The sequence below is a fragment of the Anopheles maculipalpis genome, chromosome 2RL, assembly GCF_943734695.1.
Source record: "Anopheles maculipalpis chromosome 2RL, idAnoMacuDA_375_x, whole genome shotgun sequence".
Classification (NCBI taxonomy): Eukaryota; Metazoa; Arthropoda; class Insecta; order Diptera; family Culicidae; genus Anopheles; species Anopheles maculipalpis.
This window is the reverse complement of record NC_064871.1, coordinates 25202523-25225403: the sequence shown is the minus strand read 5'-3', so window position 1 is coordinate 25225403 and position 22881 is coordinate 25202523. Positions and strand designations below refer to the sequence as shown.

The following is a 22881-nucleotide window of genomic DNA, read 5'->3' as shown; positions in this document are numbered from 1 at the left end:
TATGAAAGGCAAACCATCCCCCTACTCGGATATGTTGGTGATGATTTTTTTTTTTGTTCACTCCTCTGTGCAACAACATTCACTGCATGATCATCTCGATTGGCGCACGTTGGTCTAGAGGAGTTGTGTGAATGGCAACCAGAGACTGTGGCGATTCTTGGAAATCGAATATTGCTTATGCTGGTTATGTATGTGCTGTCCTGGTCATCACCATACGGGACATGTGGAAAAAGACAATCGAGAAATGTATTTCGAGGGTCTTATGTTCTTAAGCTGATGCTCCAACTGATACTTTTAGTAGATGAAGCAGCAACGTGGGCATGAGGACTGGAAACGTTGGAACATTTTATTGAGACGATTTTTTTTTGTCAACTTCGCTTTTGCTTCTACATCCATCTAGAGCAATCAATCGAACTACCAATGATAGGCTCGTCTCATTAAAAATGTATTACTATTTTGCTGTTTTTTTACGACCCATAAATGCCTCTCCTAAACCAGTATTTGCTTTCAGCTTCACAAAAAGAGAATGAAATAAACCGAACGTTAAACTACGTGACAACTACGACCTGCCTCTGTTGCTGGTTCGGTTATGTTTTCGTATGCACACTATGACACGCGGCCAAAACCCATCGTAACATAGGTTCATTGTCTACGGGGAAACCTCACTCGTACCGCAACGTGCCATCGTTCGCTTCATCGTGACTAGAAACAAATGGTTATAATAAAATTACACTTTGTGTATCATAAATTCGCGATAGCTTGCCATACACACACAAACATGCATATGGATATTTGGGCTGGCAACAGATTCGCCACGGCTAGGGGATGCAAAAAATTGTTTGCAAAGCAAAAAAAAGACAAAACCCAGAAAAGCACACCAAACCGCGCTCTCCGTTACGGTAGATTGGATTGGTAGTAGAAGGCTTCCCTTTCCTGCAAACGGTGTTCACATTTCATAAGAGCTTCACCATAGCGGGGACGTGGACAGGGTTGGTGGTTGGTAGAGGTTGTTAAATTACTACCATAATAACATCAACTGCAGCACTAGCGACACTAGCAGCAAGTAGTCCGCAGGTCGGTTTAGGGAAGCATCGAACTATGCTTGTTGGCAGAAAATCCAACTAAGGTAATGGAATTTGTATCCACCGATGTTACCATTCTGGCCGGGAACGAGCCCGTTACTAACCCTTCTTCGGCCGCGTGCTGAAAGCACCCAAAATGGCCCACTAAACAGGCGCCAGTTTCAATCCCATCTCACCTCGATGCTTCCCTTTGCTGTGTGCAGTCGAAACAACCCAGGGTTTTGGATTAAGCAGCCAATATAGACGTCGTCGTCGTCGTCGTCTTTGCCATCGTGGTCCTACGTGCCTGGCTTTTACCGCTTCGGTGGTTGCTCTGCTCGTTGTTCTTTATCAATTTATTAGATTATAGGTGATTTTTATATGAACAACGATTGTTATTGTTTCAACCAGGCAACCCCGACAACCGGGAACGAGGCCATAACCTCAAGCCACGCACCTTATTAATTTTACTATCTCCGAGCCCGTGTACAAAACTCCCACGACGTTTTGCAGCAGACAAGGGAAAAACTTTTTCGCCTCGACACAAAACCACCTGGTTTCGTTGTACAAACTTCCTGTGCCGTTTACCAGCGAGTCAGGCTGCCTGGGTATTGATTCACGCGGGAACAGAGAATCCTATCTTTCAACTACGCTGTACGTGAGCTCTCAATAAATTGCCAAGAAATTACGGACCGTAGACAAATAAGGAACACGACCGTCTGTCTGTACGGCGCATTCGGTTCTTCTCTGGCTGAAAGGTTCTTCTGGCGGTTGGCCTACCTTCCTTGCAACGGGGCTGGATGTGTGCTACCGAAACGGATGCAACGAAACCGCAGCTAATCCGGCCCAACGATCCACGACGACCTGAGGCATGCTGAAACTCCCAGAAATTGCGGAAATTAAATGAAACGCAACGACGCGTTGATCGAGCTTTTTGTTTGACATTGGAAATTTTAGAGGACAGCCGCAACTTCAGTAGGTTGCGCCTCCCGATGCAGATCGTAACCATTGCACGCTGATGCGACCGTGCCACGGCTAGCGGATACAGGCCGAAATTGAATGACAATCTAATCCGCAACCGTGCCACCCCTGTGTGGCTTTGGTGTTTCGGCTAATGATAATCCGATTTGCTCAATTCAATCAAAAGACCAAGAAGTCTTCCGGAAATCCCGCTTAACGCTTTCAATTTTCATACCACCGCACTCAAACCTCTCAACCCGCACAACCTTGTTTTCTTACTCACGTCAATTGGTCCTCTTACTGGTACTGTTGTTTGCACCTCACTTCTGGTAGAATGCATACGAAGCGTCACATGCGAAAGATGCTCATCCAGCTAAGGTGAACCGTCAGGCCACATAATAATAAGCCACCTGGGTGGAAGCGAATGAGAGCAGGACGAGGCTTAAAAGTAACGAGCCAAACGACAAACATACAGCGCTGGGAGAGAGGCGACAAACGGCGCATCCAGAATCGCTGGTACGCGAACCATCGGCATGGGTGTGGGACCGAATGTCCCGGCATTTGCAATGGGAGTGTAAAGCACACCGAAATGTTGCAATATGCTCCATGCACTCCCTCAGCAATACCTCTCTTGGGAAAATGTGTAACAAGCCGTTAAAGAAAGCACACCCCGTGTCCCTGGGTGCCCTCGGGTGGCTAGCATTTTTGCGATGCAAAAGGTTGCAACGAAAACGGACTGCAGCGTAAAAAAAAAGTCACAAACCAAGAAACAGATTAAAGCGAACGAACGTGAAAGAAAACATGAGATGAAAACAGAAGTAAAACGTATAAAGTAACACGCACACAAGACGGCGATCGATCGGGTTCGGAACACGATCGGATGCTTGCAGCGGTTCATGGCGAGACGTGACGAGGGTTGGGGACTGCTGGAGTGAATTTGTGAAGTCCAAGGAACGCTGGAATTGTCACGCCTCTTTTTGATTTAAAAGTATTACATTAATCGATGTTTGTGATTTACAAATATACAGACACTTGCGCTTGATGTGGCTGTTGAGGGGATGAAATTTCCTCAACTGATTTTTCTTCATTTTAAAATTACAAATTTGCCACAGTAGTCATAAAATTTATCATATAATGTTTACTTCTTCCTTTACAAACAAGAAAAAAAATATTTTCGCTTTAAATTCACCGTTTTGTTTGAACGTTAAATGAGATGTGTTTCTCGTTTGTTTTTCCAACGAAAAACGATTAATTTTTCCTAAAAATGTTTCCATCAAGAGCCACACAATGGGGAACAATTATTCACCCTCACATCTACTTCCAGCTCCATTTCTCGTTCATTCCGCAATTTAAACCATGGCTTGCGGTGGTGCGTCAGAAAACCATCCAACAATCCATTAAAGTCGAAACAAAATTTATAATGTGCCGGTTCTAGCATCCACCCACCCGTACCCTCCCATTTCTTACACCATTCTTCATCGTCCCCACTCCTCCGCAGCCTGTATGGTGTGGCGGCAAAAGATGGACATAAATTATGAAGGTGATGAATTTCCTACGACTGGCCCGCAGTCTCGGAAAGCGCAAAACCTATTGTGCAGGCGAATGGGAACGAAACAAACGCTCAAGAGTCGATAGCCCAATTTTCGGACCAATCCTTTCCTTTCCTTTTGTTTTCCACCCTTTTATCTATCTCCGCACACGCACCGTTGTACCGTTTTTCCAAGCTACATTTGAAAAGTCCTCCATAAGACAAGACTTTACCACAAAACAGCTACAGCAAGACATTTGGAACACAAGGAAACAACAGCAAAGAAAGCGTATACTTCGGTTGTACCGAAAATCAGCTGCAAAGTCACTGACTACAACATGACTGACGTTTGCGTGGAACGAGGAAAACAGCACCTACCCTAGATTACGGGTACGGGTGGGGCCGAATCTATTCGCCCGTGGCAGCGAATTTCATTAATGAAATGCCACTGGGTAGCGCTTGCCCGAAGCGAAGCGGCGGTGGCGGCCAGTTTTGTACGTCGTACCGAAAACTTACAACCACGTAACGAACATACCGCGCGGTTAATATGGTATGTCAAGAATTTTGACGTTTGGAAGACGTTCGTTTCGGGCGGCCCTCGGACTCTCTCAGGCTGACCGGTTCGCAACACGAAGGTCCGGACAGGAAAGATGGAGCGAGTTGGTAAAGGGGGCCACTTCCCACTGAGGTTCAGGGTTACACGTCTATTATTGCGGGCCGGATGGAGATGGATTTTGATTTTCTCCTTTGTTTTTGCCATCCCCCATACTGACAATGAGACAGGGAGGCCCAGGTACCCTGATGGCTGGAATGCTACGCTTCGGTAGCTACCCGGAGAAGTTTTTCCTTTCGGTAAGGAGAAATTCCACTTCCCTACCCCGTGCTTCAACAACCCCCGGGAGTTGGGTGTGGCCGCACACGGGATGCCGACAAATGGCGTTAACGTTTTCGGTAGCCAAAACTTTTGACTACCGCCCGTCGGGATACCGTCCGACGTCGGTGGCAGGTTGAGCAGGTACCACGGGGGAAGGCTTTGCTCTAGACCTCCGTTTGCTTTTTTTCCCCTTCCCAGTCCGTGAAAGCGTATCAATCAAAGAGGCAATTTCTCACTAATGGAAGCTGATTTACGTCTATCAAACGGGTAAGCTAAAAGTAAAAGAGTTTGCTCTTGATTGTTTGAGGCAAGCTTTTGGTCGTAAAAGGATCATCCAGCGAGCGTGCGAGCTTTGATTGTTTTTCACCTCGATATGATACACTTGGCGAGGGCATTCATCCCAGTTTAAAGTGGTCCGATGCATCTTTAAAACAACCTCCTAGGTAAAATACTTTGTCGTTGTGCGTCTGATGTATCTGCCAACAAAATGGAAGCCAAAAACATATCCATCTTCATCCAGTTTTCCGGTACGGCCTTCAGAGCAAGCGAAAGGAAATAAATAACCCTCCCGAATGGCAGCTCCCGGAGGTGAAAAGGGTAAGCGATGGGGCACGGACAGGGGATAGATTTTTTGCGCAACTGCGTGCGTGCCAAACAACTACCACAACATGGTTTGTGGGGCATGCGCATCGTATCTTGGTTCGCGTATCTAGATGATGCTCGTCTGGATCGGATCGGTACTCCCGATGCTGCGGTACCGATACGGCTGGAAAAACGGTCGGATGGTGGTCTTAGTAGAATGCGAGTGTGCTACTGATGCTTCTACGCCATCGGGAATCATCATTTCACCATAGAGAGGCTAAGGGAAAAAGAATGGAACTTTATGTAATGGGCCACATTTTATTCCCGCCAATTTTAGTCACACACACACGCAAGCACGTACACTGACTTGAGCGTACCCACGTTTCGAAAGGACACCCTCTCACGAGTGAAATAATTCAACCGAAATGACATGAGCTAGCTGGAAGCTCTGAAGGGACTGATGCTTTAAGGCATTGGGGAGTGAATAAGATAAACTTTTCTGACGAGAATGTTTCCACAAAACCATTCTCGGCGCGTCCCGAGACACGACCAATGCCGAGAGTGAAAAAGTTTTCCCCCTTTTCCCTGCCAAGACGTCACACATAGAAGAAGACACACGCAGCCATGCCGAGTTTGCCCAGAGTTTGGGTAAGCGAACGTTGCACAAACACAGCCAGAGCACCGAGTTCCACCCAGTGTTCCACCCTCCGGGGGGTTGCCAAAAGGGAAAAGTGACAAAGTTTTCATCTCCTCCTACACTGTTTCCCACCGTTCTCTTCATCCTGAGCATCCCTGGCACCGTGCGTTTGACTATTCCACCATTTTGCGTTTTGCTATCTGGCCGGCTTATCTTGATGCTGCTGGGTGTGGAAATTGTTTGTTCTCCAAACATGTCTGCAGCATGAATAATTTATATCGTTAAGGAATCCTTTTCTCGCCTCCCTTTTTTCCCCGCCTCCAAAAGAAACCCTTCCACCATCCCTTTTCCATGATCTTTGGAGGGAAAACTTTAACTCTCTGCACTGTTTGTTCGACAACTGGGACGACGGCTCACGGGAAGTTTCTCTGGTTTTATATAGGCGACGCTATCCTTTAGCTCTGCCGCTTTCGTTCAGGGATTATTTAGAAGGCGTACGTTTGGCAGGATCAAGTTAGAGAAGATCTTTTCTATTTCACCATCCAACCGTGTGCGATTAAAGCTTCTAAAAAGCGCTGGAGATAGCTTTCGGGGTTGGAGATTGGTATCGTTATCATTCGGTGTTTAAGCACGCACACACACACACACACACACACACACACACACACACACACACGCGAGCGCAGGCAACCATGGAGATGCATACATACAAAGTGGGTGCTTAAAATAATCTTCACTACGATTTCATCCAGAATGGTTGTGCCTTGTATCTAGGGTTGATACAGACAGTGGAGCAAGGGATTTAAGGATTCTTGTCTGAAGTGTTTAGCTATTTCATCCCCCCAAACATCCACACACACATACACACACACCAGGCAATGAACGTCCCTGTTTTGGGGGTTTGGGATTGTCTTCGCGCAACGAGATGGACGATGAACAAAGAAACGCAAGGCGTACATCCTTTTCCTAGGCCGCGCACATATATCCTTGGGGCGTTCCAGTTCTCCACATCCCGCAGCAGGCAGGCAGCATCCCTGCAGCAGAATGGGAGATGTTTTCGTGTTCCCCGGAGGCAGCCAATTTAGGTGTGGGCGAGGAAGCACAGCACGGGAAACGACACGGGAGGCAGCAACAAACACTCCTCGCACACGACGTACATGTGACCCAGCTGTCAACTTTAATTGGTAGCTGATCTTACCGTACCGATAGCGCGTTATTTCGATTCTAATTTATACACGCACATATATACTTGGATCCCTGCCAGCCGGCCAGCCAGCTCTCTTCCTTCTTTTACCACACCGTACACACATACGGCTACGTACAAAGATATAAGTATACGGGCTCGCACACAAACTGGAGCGCTTGCTACTGCTATTTCATCGTTATTTCGTTTATGTCTCATTTAAAATCATTTCTTGCGAGACCCACGTACACGGTGCCATCCTTCGTTTCTGTCACGGCACGGAACAGCAATGTCGAGGAAAGAGATTTCTTCGAGCAAAGGTTGTCTGTGGTTGGCAAAGAGATGATCCAAAATATTTACCTTTTGCGATAATCGATACGAAATTGAAGAAAGGTGTCTACATTTACCTCAATTTTAAATCTCTCTTATATTGCAATTAAATAAAATCGATTAAAAACACGCATAATCAACTGCATCTCATCGCGCTTGGTGAGATTTTACTCTCCCCAGCCTATACTGTCAACGATGGTTTATGGCACTCAATATCTTAATGTCATTCCCACGCACGTTAGAGCTCCATCAGCGAATGAAGGAGTTGATAAAAAAGTATCATCTCGCGATTTTAGGAGCGGTTTCAATAAGAATCGTTTAAATGGCACCACACACCAAACCGTATCCGATCACCTAGTGAACGAGCGGTGGACGCAGGCGTGAACTAGCAGGAAAATTACTGCCATCGGTAATAGTAACCGAAAATATGACAAACGAATAGGCAGGCAGTAGGCAGCTGTCTCGCAGCAAAATTCGATCGATAGGAACCAGTTTCCGTCAAACAACAACTCGACAACAACTCACCAGAAAAGCGTCCCGGAATCGGGTCCCGGGAACAGGAGTGGAGTGCTCACTCACTGGTTTGCCGGATACTTGGTGTGTTGAGTTTCCTTTTTTTCGTTTCTTCCTCGTTCCTTCGCCACCCGCCTCCCTATTCTGCGTTTAATTAAAGCTGATTTCGGAAATCGATACTCAGCCGCAGATAAAAACCAATTAATAACACCTTTGTTGACAGTTGACTCTGGCCTGTGGTCCGTTTATCCAGCTTCCCCGAGCTGATGTTTTGCGTGTGCACGCGCTTTCGATACGGGTATTACTCGGCGATTCGGCGATCGATCGATTTTTGAACGAACCTAGGAACTAGATATGACACAACAACAATAGCAAACGAAGAAAAAACACAATTCCGGACACACCCGGAACGCAACCGGAACCGGTCTTACAGATACCGACAGAATATGGTACGAAACCACGCGACGCACAATGCGCGAATCAAAAAGTGCGTCCAGCTTCTATGTGTTGGAGTTCTTTTTTTTTTTGCTATTTCTCTTTGCACGGCTCAATCTAGTTCCATTCTCCATTTAAGCTACTGACATAAGCACTAAGCACTAAATGAAAAAGACTGACCACGAGTGGTTGTGTTGTGAGACCGAATCGTTTGACAGCTGGACGATATCCAAAAAAGCTTAGATAGTGAGGCGACCTAGGGTTCAAGGAACGAGAAGCGGGGGACCTAGCGCACGAAAACAACAATTACTGGATTGATGGATTGGAATTGGATTGGATTGGATCACCTAAAGCCGGACCCAGAGCCGGGCGTGCGGCGTCCGATGCGAGAAGTGACATGCGTGAAATGGATTCAGGAACCGGGAGCACGATGACGTACAAGAGGGCTATGGTTTTAATTGGGTTAATGTCAGTTTGACAGGCACTGGTTCTGGTGGCCCATTCCTAGCTCTCACAGTGGTTCTACCGCCACTCTTGCCATTCTACGCTCTTCCCCTGAGGGTCGTTCCAATCCCAAGTTTGGTTAGTTGCTTATTGTCATCGAAATGTGAACGAACGACGATGCCCGGCAAGCATTATCATCCATCTTCTTTCCGCTGGATGCCGGTTTATGGTAGGCTACAAAATTGATGAACTACTACTACCGCGACTACTCGCCGTGTCTTCGTGTCCCACCGAGCCGGACCTTGATTGACCACCTGCAACGCTTCCGCTTTGCCGTGCGTCACTCATCCCTGCCCTCACCGGTCCGCAACTAGCCCGCATTCATTATTCAGGCCCGTGGCCGAGCCAAACGACCCAAAAGGACGCCACCGGCTTTGAAGCGTGTTTGGTTTTTGACGTTGCCTTGGTTACGCCATTCGCATATGCTCACGGTATACGCACAAGCTGTCAAAACATCGCCGCCGTCACCACCACCACCGATCGTTTCCAATGCGTTATCAAGCACTGGTCACAATCGTAAAGCCTTCACGAGCAAGCAAAACACATCCCCGAGCCGAGTGCAGAAACTGCATTGCAATGCAGCTTGATGCAATCGCCCCAAACAACAAATCGCGCCATCTTTCTCCCTCTCGCGGTACAATGCGGTACAGCGCGGGAAATCAATCGTGAGATTGAGAAAAGTAGGCGTGGAAATGCGATTGCTCGCGGTTTGGCGCGCTCTCGTTTCGTAGACAAAACACGCTCTCGCATCTCCGGAAGGCACGTTGGCGATGTTTTCTGTGTTCTTTTTCCTTCCCATTGCGCTCGCTCTGGGTTTGCTCGAACTATACCCCATACCGCAGCTTCACAAGGCACCGGGGTTTTCACCACGCATTTTCGTGTTGGTGTGCAAAGCGCAATTGTCTGTCTGTCGCGTTCGGAGCAGAAAAACGCAGAGACCGCAGCATTACTGCGGGCGAGGGAGAAAGAAAGGTTTGAACGCCTACATCCACACCCCACCAAACCCACCCATTTTCCCACCCAACCAAAACAATGGGTTGAAAAGCGCGAGTAGCGAACGGGTAGGAAAAACAAAATGGATTTTATCGATTTTCCAACACCGATTTCCCGAACGTGAGCTTCCTGCGTTTCTATGTGTTGGTGAGCCTTTATGTCGACGCGTCAGAGTTTATGGTTAACTGCGTGCTAAAACTCATATTATGCACCACACTTTTCCTATCTCTGCTTCTCCCCTCAATCGACATTGGAACGGAATGGAAAAACCTTCACCTCCTCCTGTGGGATTTACCCGTAACTTCAGGCGGCTCGCTACTTGGGCTTGGGCAGCCATTTCATTTGGTCATAATTAATGTCACCACGATGAGCACCGATGGTTGTAACCAGGAACTTACGGGAAAATCCATCCTGCCCATCCCACCAGAGACACACGCACACACATACACACAAACCACTCAATAACATCCGGCTCATTTTCACTCCGAAAAATTGTTCCTCCATTCGTGGGCTTTCACGGCACGGGAAAAGCGAAAAAAAAGGGCACATTTCCTGACAAGTCGAGAGGAATGTAGAAACCAAATGGATGAACACCAACCAGCAAAGATCGTTATACAAATGCTATTACCATCGGAATGCGTTCGGCGGAAATGATCCGACAATCCGCTCCAGGATAATGGGCCGTTTGGGGGCATGGTGTGACGGTGCCTCGTGGCCTTCGATTCGATTTCATTACTACAATACCAAATTCTGACCGGGCGCGTGTTCGTGTCTCGAGGGATGGTCCGTGAAGGTCTGCCGATCGGGCCGGTGGAAGGACATTTGAATAAAATAGTGTGCGGCGTCACGGAAATAGGATTTATTTTGTAATCAAGACAGAGTGCATGGGCTTCCCCGATGGTGGTTTGGGTGTGGCTGGGAACGAAATTTTAACAGCATTTCACTTTCATTGTGCAATCGTTTGAATGTTTCAATGACGGACAGCATTAAACTATTGGATTGTTGTAATAATGTTGTTTAAAAAATCCCAACCAAAAATACCTCACCTTGAATAAAAGACACAAGCGAATGCTTCCTCGTGATCGTTAAGTAAAAACACATTTATGCAACGGCACCTCATTTGTCTTGTTTGCCGGCCGTTCATTATCTAAACGCGTAAGCTCCATTAACCAAACAAAGCCAAAGCAATCGCGGACAATTAAAGTGTTAAACCAATCCATCATTCGCCGAGTGTTTGAAGCTAAAAGCTAGTGAGAACAGTATTTCTGTCTCGCCAACTGGTGCTTGCTGCAGCACAACAAGCATACGACCGATGAAAAAGAAAAATGTAACAAAAACAAGCAGCTAAATATTAATGAATTCACCAACAAGGGGCAAAAAAATATGAAACCAAAAATAGAAACAATATCTAGTCTCGCTCAACCCTGTCCACACACGCGATACGGTCATGATGAGATGAGTTTGGACATTAGTTTCATATTTCTATTGCTTTTAAAAAGCTCATCACCGTGTGTTTTGTGATTTAGTGTGCTGTTGGATTGTTAATAATCTGTGGCAAACAAAAATCAACGCTCGATTGCATTATAAATAGCTTTCGCTTGGTACAGGGCTCATCGGACGCTGTGTAAAATTTCCAATTCATGAGTATGGATTCAAAACTAATCCAAAAACTGCATAATTCCACTGAAGGTTCCATTGTGCAATAAGTTTTTGTGACGTACCGAAAACAGTCTTTGTTTGAAGATTATCGGAAAAGCCAAAACAAATTGAATAAAAAAAACCACCGACATGTCACGGTTGTTGACGATGTGAGGGAAAACACATAATTCATCTTTTCCTGCTTTTCTGGAGCTGTCAAAAAATGTGATGATTGACTAACGAACCGATTTACGTATATTTGGACAACAATCTGCACTCTAAATGAAAGAAGAAAAGCTACCGCAAACTAGGAAAAATCGCATTAATCTGTCTCTGACGGCCGAAGACGTAAAACAGAAGTAGCTTAAATTTATATCAAACCATATCATCATGATGAGCTTAAACTGTGGTGAAATTTTATGTCACTAAAAATGTTCCGGTTTTGCTTCTTGGTGCTGGTCAACAGTATCTTGAAACCACAATGCAACCCACACCCAGCTTTGTTGGAAACGCATTAAACGCCAGAATCAAATTTAAAGCCCAACGACCCATGTCCACTTGTGTCTAGCCTCGCCACATCGCTCGGGGCTACAAAAATTGAGCAAAATTAGACATACCGTCACCCTGCCGGTACGACCGTTGTTACCACCTGATGTGCCTCGGGGAAGGATGCCGGCCCGGGTGTGTCGGTCATATCAAAGTTTATGCGATGCGATTTTAAAATTGAACAATCTATCGATCCGGGGAAACAGCCCGGGAGGTAGCACACTCTGGTGTAATAAATCAATTTCAAGCGTAATTGTTTTCCCGAGGGGATCGGATGCACTTTCCCGAACGCTTCTTCGCCACCGCCGTGTCGCGTAGGCAGATCAAGTTTTTGGGCTGAGCTTAAGCTCCACATTCCGAAAGGTGTTTGCTTCAGGGTGGTAAAATTCCATAACTTTATAAATGTCATGTAGATTACGCTATAGCGCGGCTCGAGAGTGGCAAATGATGAGGGCCGATTTTGCGATTTACTTCTTTGTAACGAAAATAGGAAGCTATCGCGGAAGATGGCATCCCGCGCTGACCAGATTGCAAACATTACTGACCAATAATTGCGCCACCAGAAGTGCATTTTCCCGCGTCGATAATGTTTGATGTATGATTGTTAATTCTCCTTTCTTACACTTTTCGCATTGCTCTTCTCCTCTTTACAGTCGCTTCAAAGTGCCGCCCGACGTGCCGGAACATCGTGCGCTAACTGCAAAACGACCACCACCACCCTCTGGCGAAGGAATCAGGGCGGCGAACCAGTTTGCAACGCTTGCGGGCTCTACTACAAGCTGCATAACGTAAGTACCGTCCCGCAGCTACTGCGGCCGTGCGATTTTGGCTTTCTACTGGTGTTATTATGGTGGCGAGAACACGGATAGGATGTAATAAATTGCAAACCGAAGAACTTAATCAATCGATAGATTGATCATCAGGATAGGCAGGATGGGAAGCAGAACGACAGCGCTGCATGGATTATCCGGTGCTGCAATCCGATGCTGGGCGAACCAAGCGCTTGGCCGGGCTTCGCTTCGAGGGTCAAAGTAATAAAATTTACGTACGCTGCGTTGGTTGACGGGGAAGAAAGGAAATAATGACCCATTAATGGTGGACATTCTGTAGAGGTAGCGAGAGAGAGAGAGAGAGAGAGAGAGAGAGCGAGAGAGAGAGCGAGAGAGAGAGAGAGAGAGAGATCCTAGATAGCTGATTTCGAGACCATTTACCATCCATCGGTCAATTCCTGTTCCGTTACATACTGGAATGGTACACGGAAGCGATTAATATTCGAAGTGTACGTCTGTTTGTGTGACGAAGGATATCCGGGAGGACGATTTGTGTTTCTTGTAGTGTAATAGAATGCATGTACCATATGCAAATAGCATTCTTTTCTGCACTAGATTTTTTTTTTTTGCTGCCATCATTCTACCTGTCTTTCATCTCGAGTGTTAAATAAATGTGTTGTTTTTCAAGATTTATTTTAATTGAAAGCAAATAGTTTACTCTAGAGGAAATGAGCAAGGGAATGGAAGCCACACCACCCACCCCTTGGCGTATGTGTGTGTATGGGTGCTGCAAATAAAAGATAAAAAATGAAATCAAATCTTTGAACAGGAAATTAACTTCATCCTCTAATCTGCCATCACCCTGGTCTGGCCAGACCAAGATACAACCGATATCACCTCCGCACACAGGGTACAGATTATGGCGCTTCATATTCTGGCACGTGTCGTCGGGTGGTGTTGCTCGTTTTCCTGCCCAAAACTGTTCTCTCTTCCCCGATGGTCACACGTAGAACGTGTCCGGATATAGGAGCGTGTCCCTTTTCATACGCGTCGATTCCTCGCAGCGGGGTGTGGGAATTGCCAGTAGTCCTGTGCCAGGAATATGACTTTCCACCCAAAAATCTGGCCGAGGATCGGGCAGAGGATAATCAATCTGCAGTCATTGCCATCATCTCGGCCCTCTTTCGTACCAGTCGAATGATAATAGGGTGTAAATGGTTTGGGAAGTGCGATAAGATTGATTTACTTCTGATTCTGAATGCGAGGGGTACTTTTTGCGAGCTCGTTCGGCCGGAGATTTCGGAATGATGGAACAATGAATATTAAAGAATAGACGAACACGAACGCCTTGCGGTTCCACCCTATTTTTCCAGCACCGAAAAAAGGGACTGGAAAGAATTACGAAGGGCTGGTTGATGCTCATTGAAGCAGAATCGGCCTTTGGTCTACAATCACGGATGTGTCAGCGAGTAAGCGGCAGCGAGATTAAAACACTTGAACGAGAAATCACCGACTGCTGCAAGAAAATTAGTTGGGAGATAAGGAAAAATTGGCTTCTTTTGATTTCCCTTTTTCAATTGCATTGCATCAATCAACTAAACGAAAACGAGACAACCACAACCTAGACATCAGTATTGCATCCTAGTGTTGGGTGCAGATCAATGGCGAACAGCGGGACAAGCACAGTTGAACAACAACCTGCGCCCGAAAGGTAGAGCACCTTTCGGAAAGTCGTCAAAAAGCCGTACCGAAGCATCAACCTCGGGGCAAAGAAGTGAAGAATTGTCAGGCACCATTCACAAACCATTCGATTCCCATCCTGCTCACAATGATGAACGCCCCGCTGATGGGCGACATTAACAAAAAAAAAAAAGAGAAAAAAAGCGAAAGCATAATGATACCGCGCGTCCATTACCGATCCGATGGTTACGGATGGTTGTCAAGCTTTTGTCAGCGATGTCCGCAGCCTTTGACTGACAGTTGAAAAGACAGCCGAATGGATGGGGACCGCAACTAGCGGGAAAAACGCCACTATGCGCCACTGCTGTGTGGATGCAGCTAACGACGACAGTTGGGCCTTGAAGGGCCTCTCGATGCGAGAAAATTGGGTCCACGATGCACGGTGTGCGTTACATTGCTTCTCAAGGCACTGCCGTGACAAATAGTTTGGTGAAGAAACTGACTCTTGCACTCTTTCGAGCAGCTGTAACATTGAATGAGCAAGAAAATTAACATAAAAAGTAATAAAAGTGTTTAGTTTTAAGGAAAATAATTACAATCAAAACACAACTAATAACAGTGGAAACCAACAAACAGACAATACGCCTTCTACGGCAATATAATTATAGAAAAACGAAACATTACCACTCGCAAACCGCTTCCACGGCTAATGAAATTGAATGAAAAAGTGATTATTCAAATTTATGCAAAACCGGCCAGAGTGCAACCGGCCTCACCAAGTCGATGTGGGGCATTTTCGGCTATGAGGGCGCAACGTGGTACAGTGGTTCATGCAACGAAGCAAAACTCAAACCCAAACCCGAAGGCCACAAAAATGGCTAATGGAACTGATGATAATGTTGTGCGTGTGACACGACTTTTGCGTACATTTTTTTGAGGGTGGATTATGACTTGTGGAATGTGGGGATAATTCTATGACCTCTAAACAAACACATCCCCACTAGGAAGCTAACACGAGACATAGTTTTCATCCACTGAAGACAATTTTAAAACCACCCATCTCTGGTGTAGGGGAACGAAGAAAGTAAACATTAGTTTTTCTCCCGCTTGGTGACTGTAAAGCAGGGCACAAAATGGCACAGAACAAACAAACGAAAAAATGCATTAAAAAATTAAAACTACATCAAGTTCGAATCAGCCACCAACTCCCAATTCCCCACATCAAACCCCCCATCTGTTGTGGGTGTGTGTGTGTGTATGTGTGTTAGCTCAAGCGAGGAAAAGAAATGCACCGCAATGAACAATCTACCCCTAAATAGTGTTGCCGGCAAAATGGTGTTGGTGTGGTTTGAAACGTCCATTCGATAAGAGGACAGAGAGACGAAAAAACGGTGGCAATGCGAAATATGTCCAAAAGCTTGGGTTTTTCATTTTCATCATAAAAAAGCTTGTTGGTAGAGGGGTTTTGTTTTTGCTGGCAAAACTGCTCACGATAGGAAGGGTGGAAGCGAGCCACATGGTGATATTGAAATATTACCATGATGTGCCTAGCGCAGCATAAATGAATTGTTATGGCCGTAATAATAGTAATTATCATTATAATGTGTTTGTATGGCGGGCTGGCTGGCAATGTATGTGTATGTGTGTGGGTTAGAGGTGTGTGTTTTGGAGCAGAGAGTGGGGTTATGAGGGATAATGAAATGTTAGTGAGATTTGAGGAAGTATCATTTTGCCCGGTTTTTCCCACTTATTTCCTGCTTTGAAGCCCAGCCAGAGGAAAGTAATTTAAAAACGAAAAATCTTACTTTTAGTTGAAAGCTTCATGTCAGTGCCTATGTGGAGGAAGAAAATGATTATTTGTTTGTTGGAAAAAATGTCTCAAAATAGCATAAAGATACCGGGATATCGTCCAGCGAATTACGAGCAATATTGTCAACTAGCTTTAAGTACGGCAAAACATTCATCAGGCCAGCGATCATAAAACCAATTGTCACACGAATCGTAATCGCAGTGACCTGAACCGGACTATATCGCCTGATCCGGTTGATAACATCGGGCACGTTCGGTGCGTGTCAAGGGGGGCACTTTGGCTTAGCTACCGATTCGGATCAGCATTTTATGGCACACAGCCTTCTATCTCAACCACTGCAATTAGCCAGCGTGATGATGAACCCGATCACTAAATGTGTCGCAGTCGTCCTCACGTTATCGTGACACGTCGCGATCTTTTACCGATCTTATCATCTACCCCCGAAACACAATCTACTTAACGTTGATTAGTGGTTGTAAAAGCAAGGGTTTAAGCGCATTTTTTACCGATCGTCCATTGTACCACGCGTCACAAATGGTTCCGTGAGAAGGAGTTAATTTGGTGGGCTTACCTACGGTGGGTTAACTCCCAATATAATAGTGTCGAAAATGCAACCACCGCTACCTTGAAGACGTTATCGGTGGTTGCGTTGCTGATAGCTGCTTGCCTGATGTAATTAATATTATTACGTGCAATTTTATTGACCATAAAGCAAGCCTTCCAGTTCAATAGATTAACGGTTTACGGGCGTAAGTTACACCTAGTAAGTGTCGTGCCTTTAAAGCTAATTGATAACATTCTGCATAGGCTCTTTGAAGGCGCTATACTTACGTGTCCGGTAGAAATAAATACCCATTGCATTGCAACTGGTGCGATATTTTCAATTTCGATGGTATTTAAACACAATTATCACCACCGCAAGCGATCACTGGAACACAAATCTAATGCATTCTCGGTGGCACCTTTATCAAAACGCATCTGACAGCTGTCAATGGCGTTGAAGAGTAGGCATGAGAAATATGGTCGCCCACACGTGTGCGCTGTGTGATCGCGCTTCGGTTGCGGTTCCGAAAACGTGTAGGATAGTGCACAGCTAAGGGGAGCATGAGAGAAAGAAGGCGATAATTATCATCCTTCAGATGACGTACAAACTTAATTTGAATGACAAATACGATTGTGATCTCGAACCTAACCCGGTGGGCTTCTGGAAGTTCGCTGAAGGTGACACCTTTTGGAATTGTTTGTCTTGCTAACACAGCGACACTTGGCTGCTTCTCTGGCATGGCAAGAAATGGTCTGAAGTTTTGAGTGCAATATGCTTGCTGTGTTTGCTTGATTTGGTCTTTTAAAGAATCGAAAGAATTAATATGATTCATTTCCAATTTTTCCACTATGATTATTTATTTACTTCAGTATGTAGGGCTCTACGCTGCATTGTCACATTAAGTTTAGTTCAAAAACATCTTTCATTTTCATTTCTAGTACTGGATCGACTCGCAGTAATTGATACCTTTGTAAAATCGTATTTCAACCGCTGAAATCTGTTAGAAAAATGTTTTCAACTTAAGCTCACACAAGCAGAAAACGAGACAGTTCAGGAATAACAAAACACAAAAGCAATCGAAAATAGTTTCAATTGCAGAATCCATTGTTCCGCTCCCTTTACAAAACATCTGATCCTGCGCACCCTGTGACATCGGATCAGTTTCACGTTTCTACCTGATGATCAACGCAGGAGGTTATCCTGACTCTCTTATAATACGTGAATGTGTTCCTTCTTTCGTTTTGCGCAAACAAACACGGCCGCACCCAGCATTGCTGCTGCCAGGACGTCCTGCTGCTGCAATTGCACATTTCTGCACAAGCCAATTTGACAATTGACAGATATATGCGTCCTCGGTAGAATACGCCGATGCAAGGGAGGGAGCTTCGCGGCAATTGATGGTAGGCAGGAAATGAAGAATCATCGAAGATTACGATCACAAAGCGAGATCAAAACCCTGTAACCGAAGTGGAAGAGAGCTGGTGCTACCCTATGCCGCTGGGACCGGGAGTCTTTCGATCAAATATTTAACCGGAACTGGAACTGCTTCATTGCGAAGCATAGTTAGCAGAAAAATCAGAACATACCTTTCAGGGAAATTTGCACTTGCTACACACTGCAACAAATTAAAATTTGACCATTCCCGATTGGTGCGTGTGTTTGCCTTTGGTTAAACGTCGTAATTTGAGCTTCACCACATTTCGGTCCACATGAAATGCATTTGTGTGCAGTAGCGAGATGAAAGATGAGAGATCGGAGATCTGGCCCTGTAGATCGTTATCCGTACGACCAATCGGCGAATCTGGCTTACGTTACGCCGGCATCAGTATCCGAAGAGGAACGGGCCACTATCACCGCCAAAAAACCACGCATCCTCGTGGAGAGCAATTTTTAAGCCGAGTGTAAACTTGATAATAAGCTTGCGACATTGTGCCAACCCCGTTACGGCAGCCAGCCGAATGCAACGAACCCGGTCGGATGCAAAGATTTTTGTAATTAAAGAAATTTTAATGATTCAATTTATCTTCGAAAAATCATCAGTACCATTTATCCCATTTCGTCAGGCCGGGGTGCACTTGCAGTCCACTGTAGGAAAGGTCCAAGCCCGGCCCAATGCCCCACTCAGCCTGCCTGCGGGAGAAAGCCGGCCAAGAACTCCCAAGTGCTGCAGAGCTACTAAAAAAGGGATAGAACGAGCTCGGCTCATTTTCGTAATGAAGTTAGATGTAGCATGCAGAACGCCAATTAACGCTTTAATAACTTCGCTCGATTTCACCCAACGACGACGGCGACGGCGAATCCGACGATGACGATCTGGGCTGATCACAGCGAAAGGGTACATACGCATTCGCAGGAATGCTGATTTGCATCAAGATTTATTTCATATGGTTTGCGAAAGAAGGGCCCGGACGATCCGTTTCGATCGGATCCCCGCGCATCTTCATCCTTTTTTTTTTTTTTTTTTTTTTTTTTTGCTGCGAACTCTTGCAGCGCCCGGGACTAATTATGGCCCGGATGCTCACCCGATGGATGTAGCCGCCGGAAACCTGGGCGAAAGAATCGACTCGATTGAGAAGGACAGATTTCCCAGAAACTGCCACCGTACGGGTCGATATCGTAGTCGTAGGCATCTCGTTTACGCAGCATTTAGTGCGCGTATCTTCTTTGTGAAAGAGTCTGCCTTTTGCGTGGTGTAGGTGATTCTGGCCCGGCATCTGTGTGTGGCGCGTGCGAAGCTAGCTGTAGCACGCGTTACCGCGGGTAGAACCCGGGAAGCATCATCCCGAGCGTAAATCGAGCGGAACGCGCCCTCTTTGAGGTTGTGAACAAATGGAGCAAACGCGTGTGTGCACTATTGGTTGAGCTCTACTTTGGTGGTCTTAAGTGCGCCCGGAACGATGATGTGCAAAGATAGCGATTGCATTGCTTTTTGGAATCACTCCAAATAGAACGACAGTTTATTCCCAGTTGATATGCGTTAACGAGATGAAAACTTTGTATTTTGAGTCTGTCGAATAAATCATCAAATTCCAAGCACATTAGGCTCGGAATTTTTGATCACATTTACTTAAAACGATTTTGTTTTCTTATCATTTTTTCATCTACAGGTTAACCGACCATTGACGATGAAAAAGGAAGGCATTCAGACGCGAAATCGAAAGCTCTCGTCCAAATCGAAAAAGAAGAAAGGAATTCCTGGCTCGTGTCTTCCACTCGGCGGCCATCTCGGAGACCTGATGAAGCCACTCGACCATAAACCTTCCTTTCCGGGAGGTTTCCCCGGTTCGATGGGTAAGTTTGAAATATTATTGAGCATTTTCGAACAAATATAAATTGCACAATGAGAGACAACCAAGTACTAACTCAAATACGGGATGTTCTATTGCATTTGTGACCAACAGGACAACACGGCCATTTATCTGGAGGACTACATCCAGCACACACGCATATGCATGGAGGCTGGTACACGACCGGTATGGGAGCCCTTGGTACATCCGGTGGACTACAAAACGGATTCGGTGGTGCGGGCTCGTTAGGTGGTGGAGTCGTCCCGCATTCACAGTCGTACCATCTAGGACTTAATTCAATGGTGAGTGTTGAATCTATTCTGAATAAAATAAGCTTCAACCTTCTCTGCGTTTAAACACATTTTAGTTATGTTCGTTGTACTAAAAAAAAACCCATCATTTTTATACTCCTCAACACTAACCAACAGAGCTGGCGTTCGGAGTACACGTGATGGAGCACCGGGAACTTCAATACCAATCTGTTCGAGTTTAGCACCTCGCCGAAACTTCAGCAGCAACACCAGCAACAGCACCAGACATCCCTCCAGCACCAGCAGCAACAGCAGCAGCAACAGCAGCAACAGCAACAACAGCTACTGCTGCAGCAGCACCAAAACCAGCAGTCTACCCATCAGCTGCAACAATCGCCATCGTCCAGCTCGTCCCTGTCGTCGATAGCGAATGCTGCCTCGCTGTTGGAACAGCATCATCTCGGATCGCTGCATCAGCTGCACGAACACCATCACGATTCGACAGCTAGCCAGCTGCATCTTCATCCACATCAACTGCATTTAGCGACCGCAAGTCAAGTACAAATCTAACTGACCGACTTCACTACAAAACAACAAACAACCTTCTTTCTCTCCCTCGTTCGATCCGTTTACAAGCTCGTCACAGATGCGTCTCTAGTCACACAGAAAATTCGTACAATTTTTAATTTCTTCACTCAATCCAACCAATGCTATCCACGTTAGCCGTACTAATGCACAACTAATACAACAAACAGTTCAAAGAGGATCGCAATAGATCAGCCCCCAATTAGTGTAGCAATCCCTCCTAGACCAGGAGTGCAGCAGCACCTTCACAAAAGGAATTTATTGGAAAACTGTTCGCAAGGATGCGATCGTACGATCGTCGTTGTTAAAGCAGTACGATCAACCACCGGTTCAGTATTATAAATGATTTTCATAGAGAAAACCCAGTTATAAGCGAAATGCAGGCGGAACGAAACCACACACGAGCGGCGCCTGTGTATGCGGTCGATGCAAAGGTAAGTCGAAAAGGTAACGCTTCCGGTGGCGCTTTGCAGGTGTCTGTCGAGGGTGGGTGGGAAATTACGAGAAGCGTGTAAAAATGGGTAACCAAGCGAATGATGAGCGTAAGTTAAAACGAATTTAATTCAACCGCCACAACTGGAGGCGCGTTTGAGGATGAAAACGTGGCGAAACTGGTGTAACGCTGGTGCGAAGAAAGCGCAGTGTTGCAGTTGCAACTTGGGCTATGTGTGGGGGCTTTTTGTTGTTGATTTGTTTTTTTTTTTTGTATATAAGATTGAAAATCTGATAAATTACCAATGTTCAGCACCGGCGGTAGAGGGAACCGGGACAGCAACATAAAATAAAATGCAAAAACACCACACCTTATGGTGTGGTGTTTTGTACATTCAACATAACTAGCGAAAAGCAAACGATCCGCCGATAGAAACTAACGTGCGCCACGCAGACGGAAGAAGTTTATCCACTGGGCTCTAAAAAGCACAGCAAACAACAAGAAACACAGTGATGTACGGTTACAATTGATTAGCGGTAAGAGAATAGCGAATTGGACTGTTTAGAGAGTCGAGCGAATCTTACCCAGCGACGCTGAATGAGAAAAAGGGAAACGGCAGTCTCCATGGTGGCTGAGAGTTTTTAAGTTACGGAAAAAACCCCCCGAAACGAGGTTAAAGCGACCAAACCGTTTCGTGAACTGAACCGTTTCACCCACACGAAATCGTAAAAAAAAAGTTTCGATTTGAACAACAATTGCCCACCATAAATTGTCACATCGGGAGTCTGTGGTAAGAGAGGAAGAAGCTAGGAAGGGATAGCTGGTGGCGAAAAGTGCAATTTTCTTAGTTTGAATTATCGGAACCAATCAGCAGTTGTGGAGTTTCACTTTACTTGCAATCCTTTTTAATGGATGATTATTTTTAAAACAGTGTCAAATGCTGCATTGACCATGGGAAATAGTTTACAGTTGATGACCTCGTTTAAGTTAGCGTAATTTATTTATCTAACCACCTTATTTTAGTACACTTGTTTCATCGTTTGTGAGTGTTAACAAATGCTAATGCATTGGGCACAGGCAGTTGTTTTGCCAAGCAAATGCAATATACTAATTTTCTCCAACTTTCTTCCACAACTAGCCACAAACACGAAAAGAAGCTTGTTTGCATGTTTGATTGTGGATGGAAAACCAAATTTTCATACAATTAGCATAAAGAAAGGGTGGAGCGAAAATTGAACAGAAAAATATAACAACAAAAAAAAACATATTACGGAAGCAGATGCCATATAAATAAGTAGACTGTAAAATAGCTCAGCAAACAGAACGGCAGACAAGAAAACAAAAAAAAAAAACTATAAGCAAATTTGCGTAAGCGTATAGCGTCTTGATGTTGTGAAAAGGTGAAACATTGAAGCAATGCTGTTGTACAGACACCTTATTATCTAGGAATCCCATGTAGCACAAAAAAAAACGATACAAAAAAGGAGGAGAAACGCATCTTCGGTAAAGGAAAAGAAAATGATGTGTTTGGTAGACAGGGAGATGCAACAAAATGGGAAAACAAACAACAGCACAAAAAACACACTAAAAAAACAATGAAATCAGTCAAAGCGAGAAAGTGATCAAGTCACAAAAACACAAGAACAAAAATCACACAAAGAGAAAACGTTTGCATCTAAAGTAAGTCGTCGCAAAAACAAAAAAACGAGACAGACAAGAAAGCAAACATACAAACGA

The 22881-nt window shown here is 45.3% G+C and overlaps 3 protein-coding genes across 4 annotated transcripts in view; 1 reads left to right on the top strand and 2 right to left on the bottom strand.

The window, feature by feature from the left end:
* The window catches only part of LOC126557583 (GATA-binding factor C), an 82594-nt gene extending 61902 nt beyond the window's left edge, over positions 1-20692 (top strand). For both annotated transcript variants that reach the window (XM_050213399.1, XM_050213398.1), the window contains exons 4-7: positions 12438-12572; positions 19696-19879; positions 19990-20177; positions 20304-20692. In XM_050213399.1, the coding sequence (XP_050069356.1) occupies positions 12438-12572; positions 19696-19879; positions 19990-20177; positions 20304-20327 (531 nt within the window). In that variant the 3' untranslated portion in view covers positions 20328-20692. The remainder of the gene's footprint in view (positions 1-12437; positions 12573-19695; positions 19880-19989; positions 20178-20303) is intronic.
* Positions 1-22881, bottom strand: part of LOC126565723 (pre-mRNA-splicing factor ISY1 homolog) — an 85622-nt gene that overhangs the window by 9318 nt on the left and 53423 nt on the right. The gene's annotated exons all lie outside the window — the stretch shown is intronic.
* The window catches only part of LOC126565732 (uncharacterized), a 578093-nt gene that overhangs the window by 550517 nt on the left and 4695 nt on the right, over positions 1-22881 (bottom strand). The window lies entirely within an intron of this gene.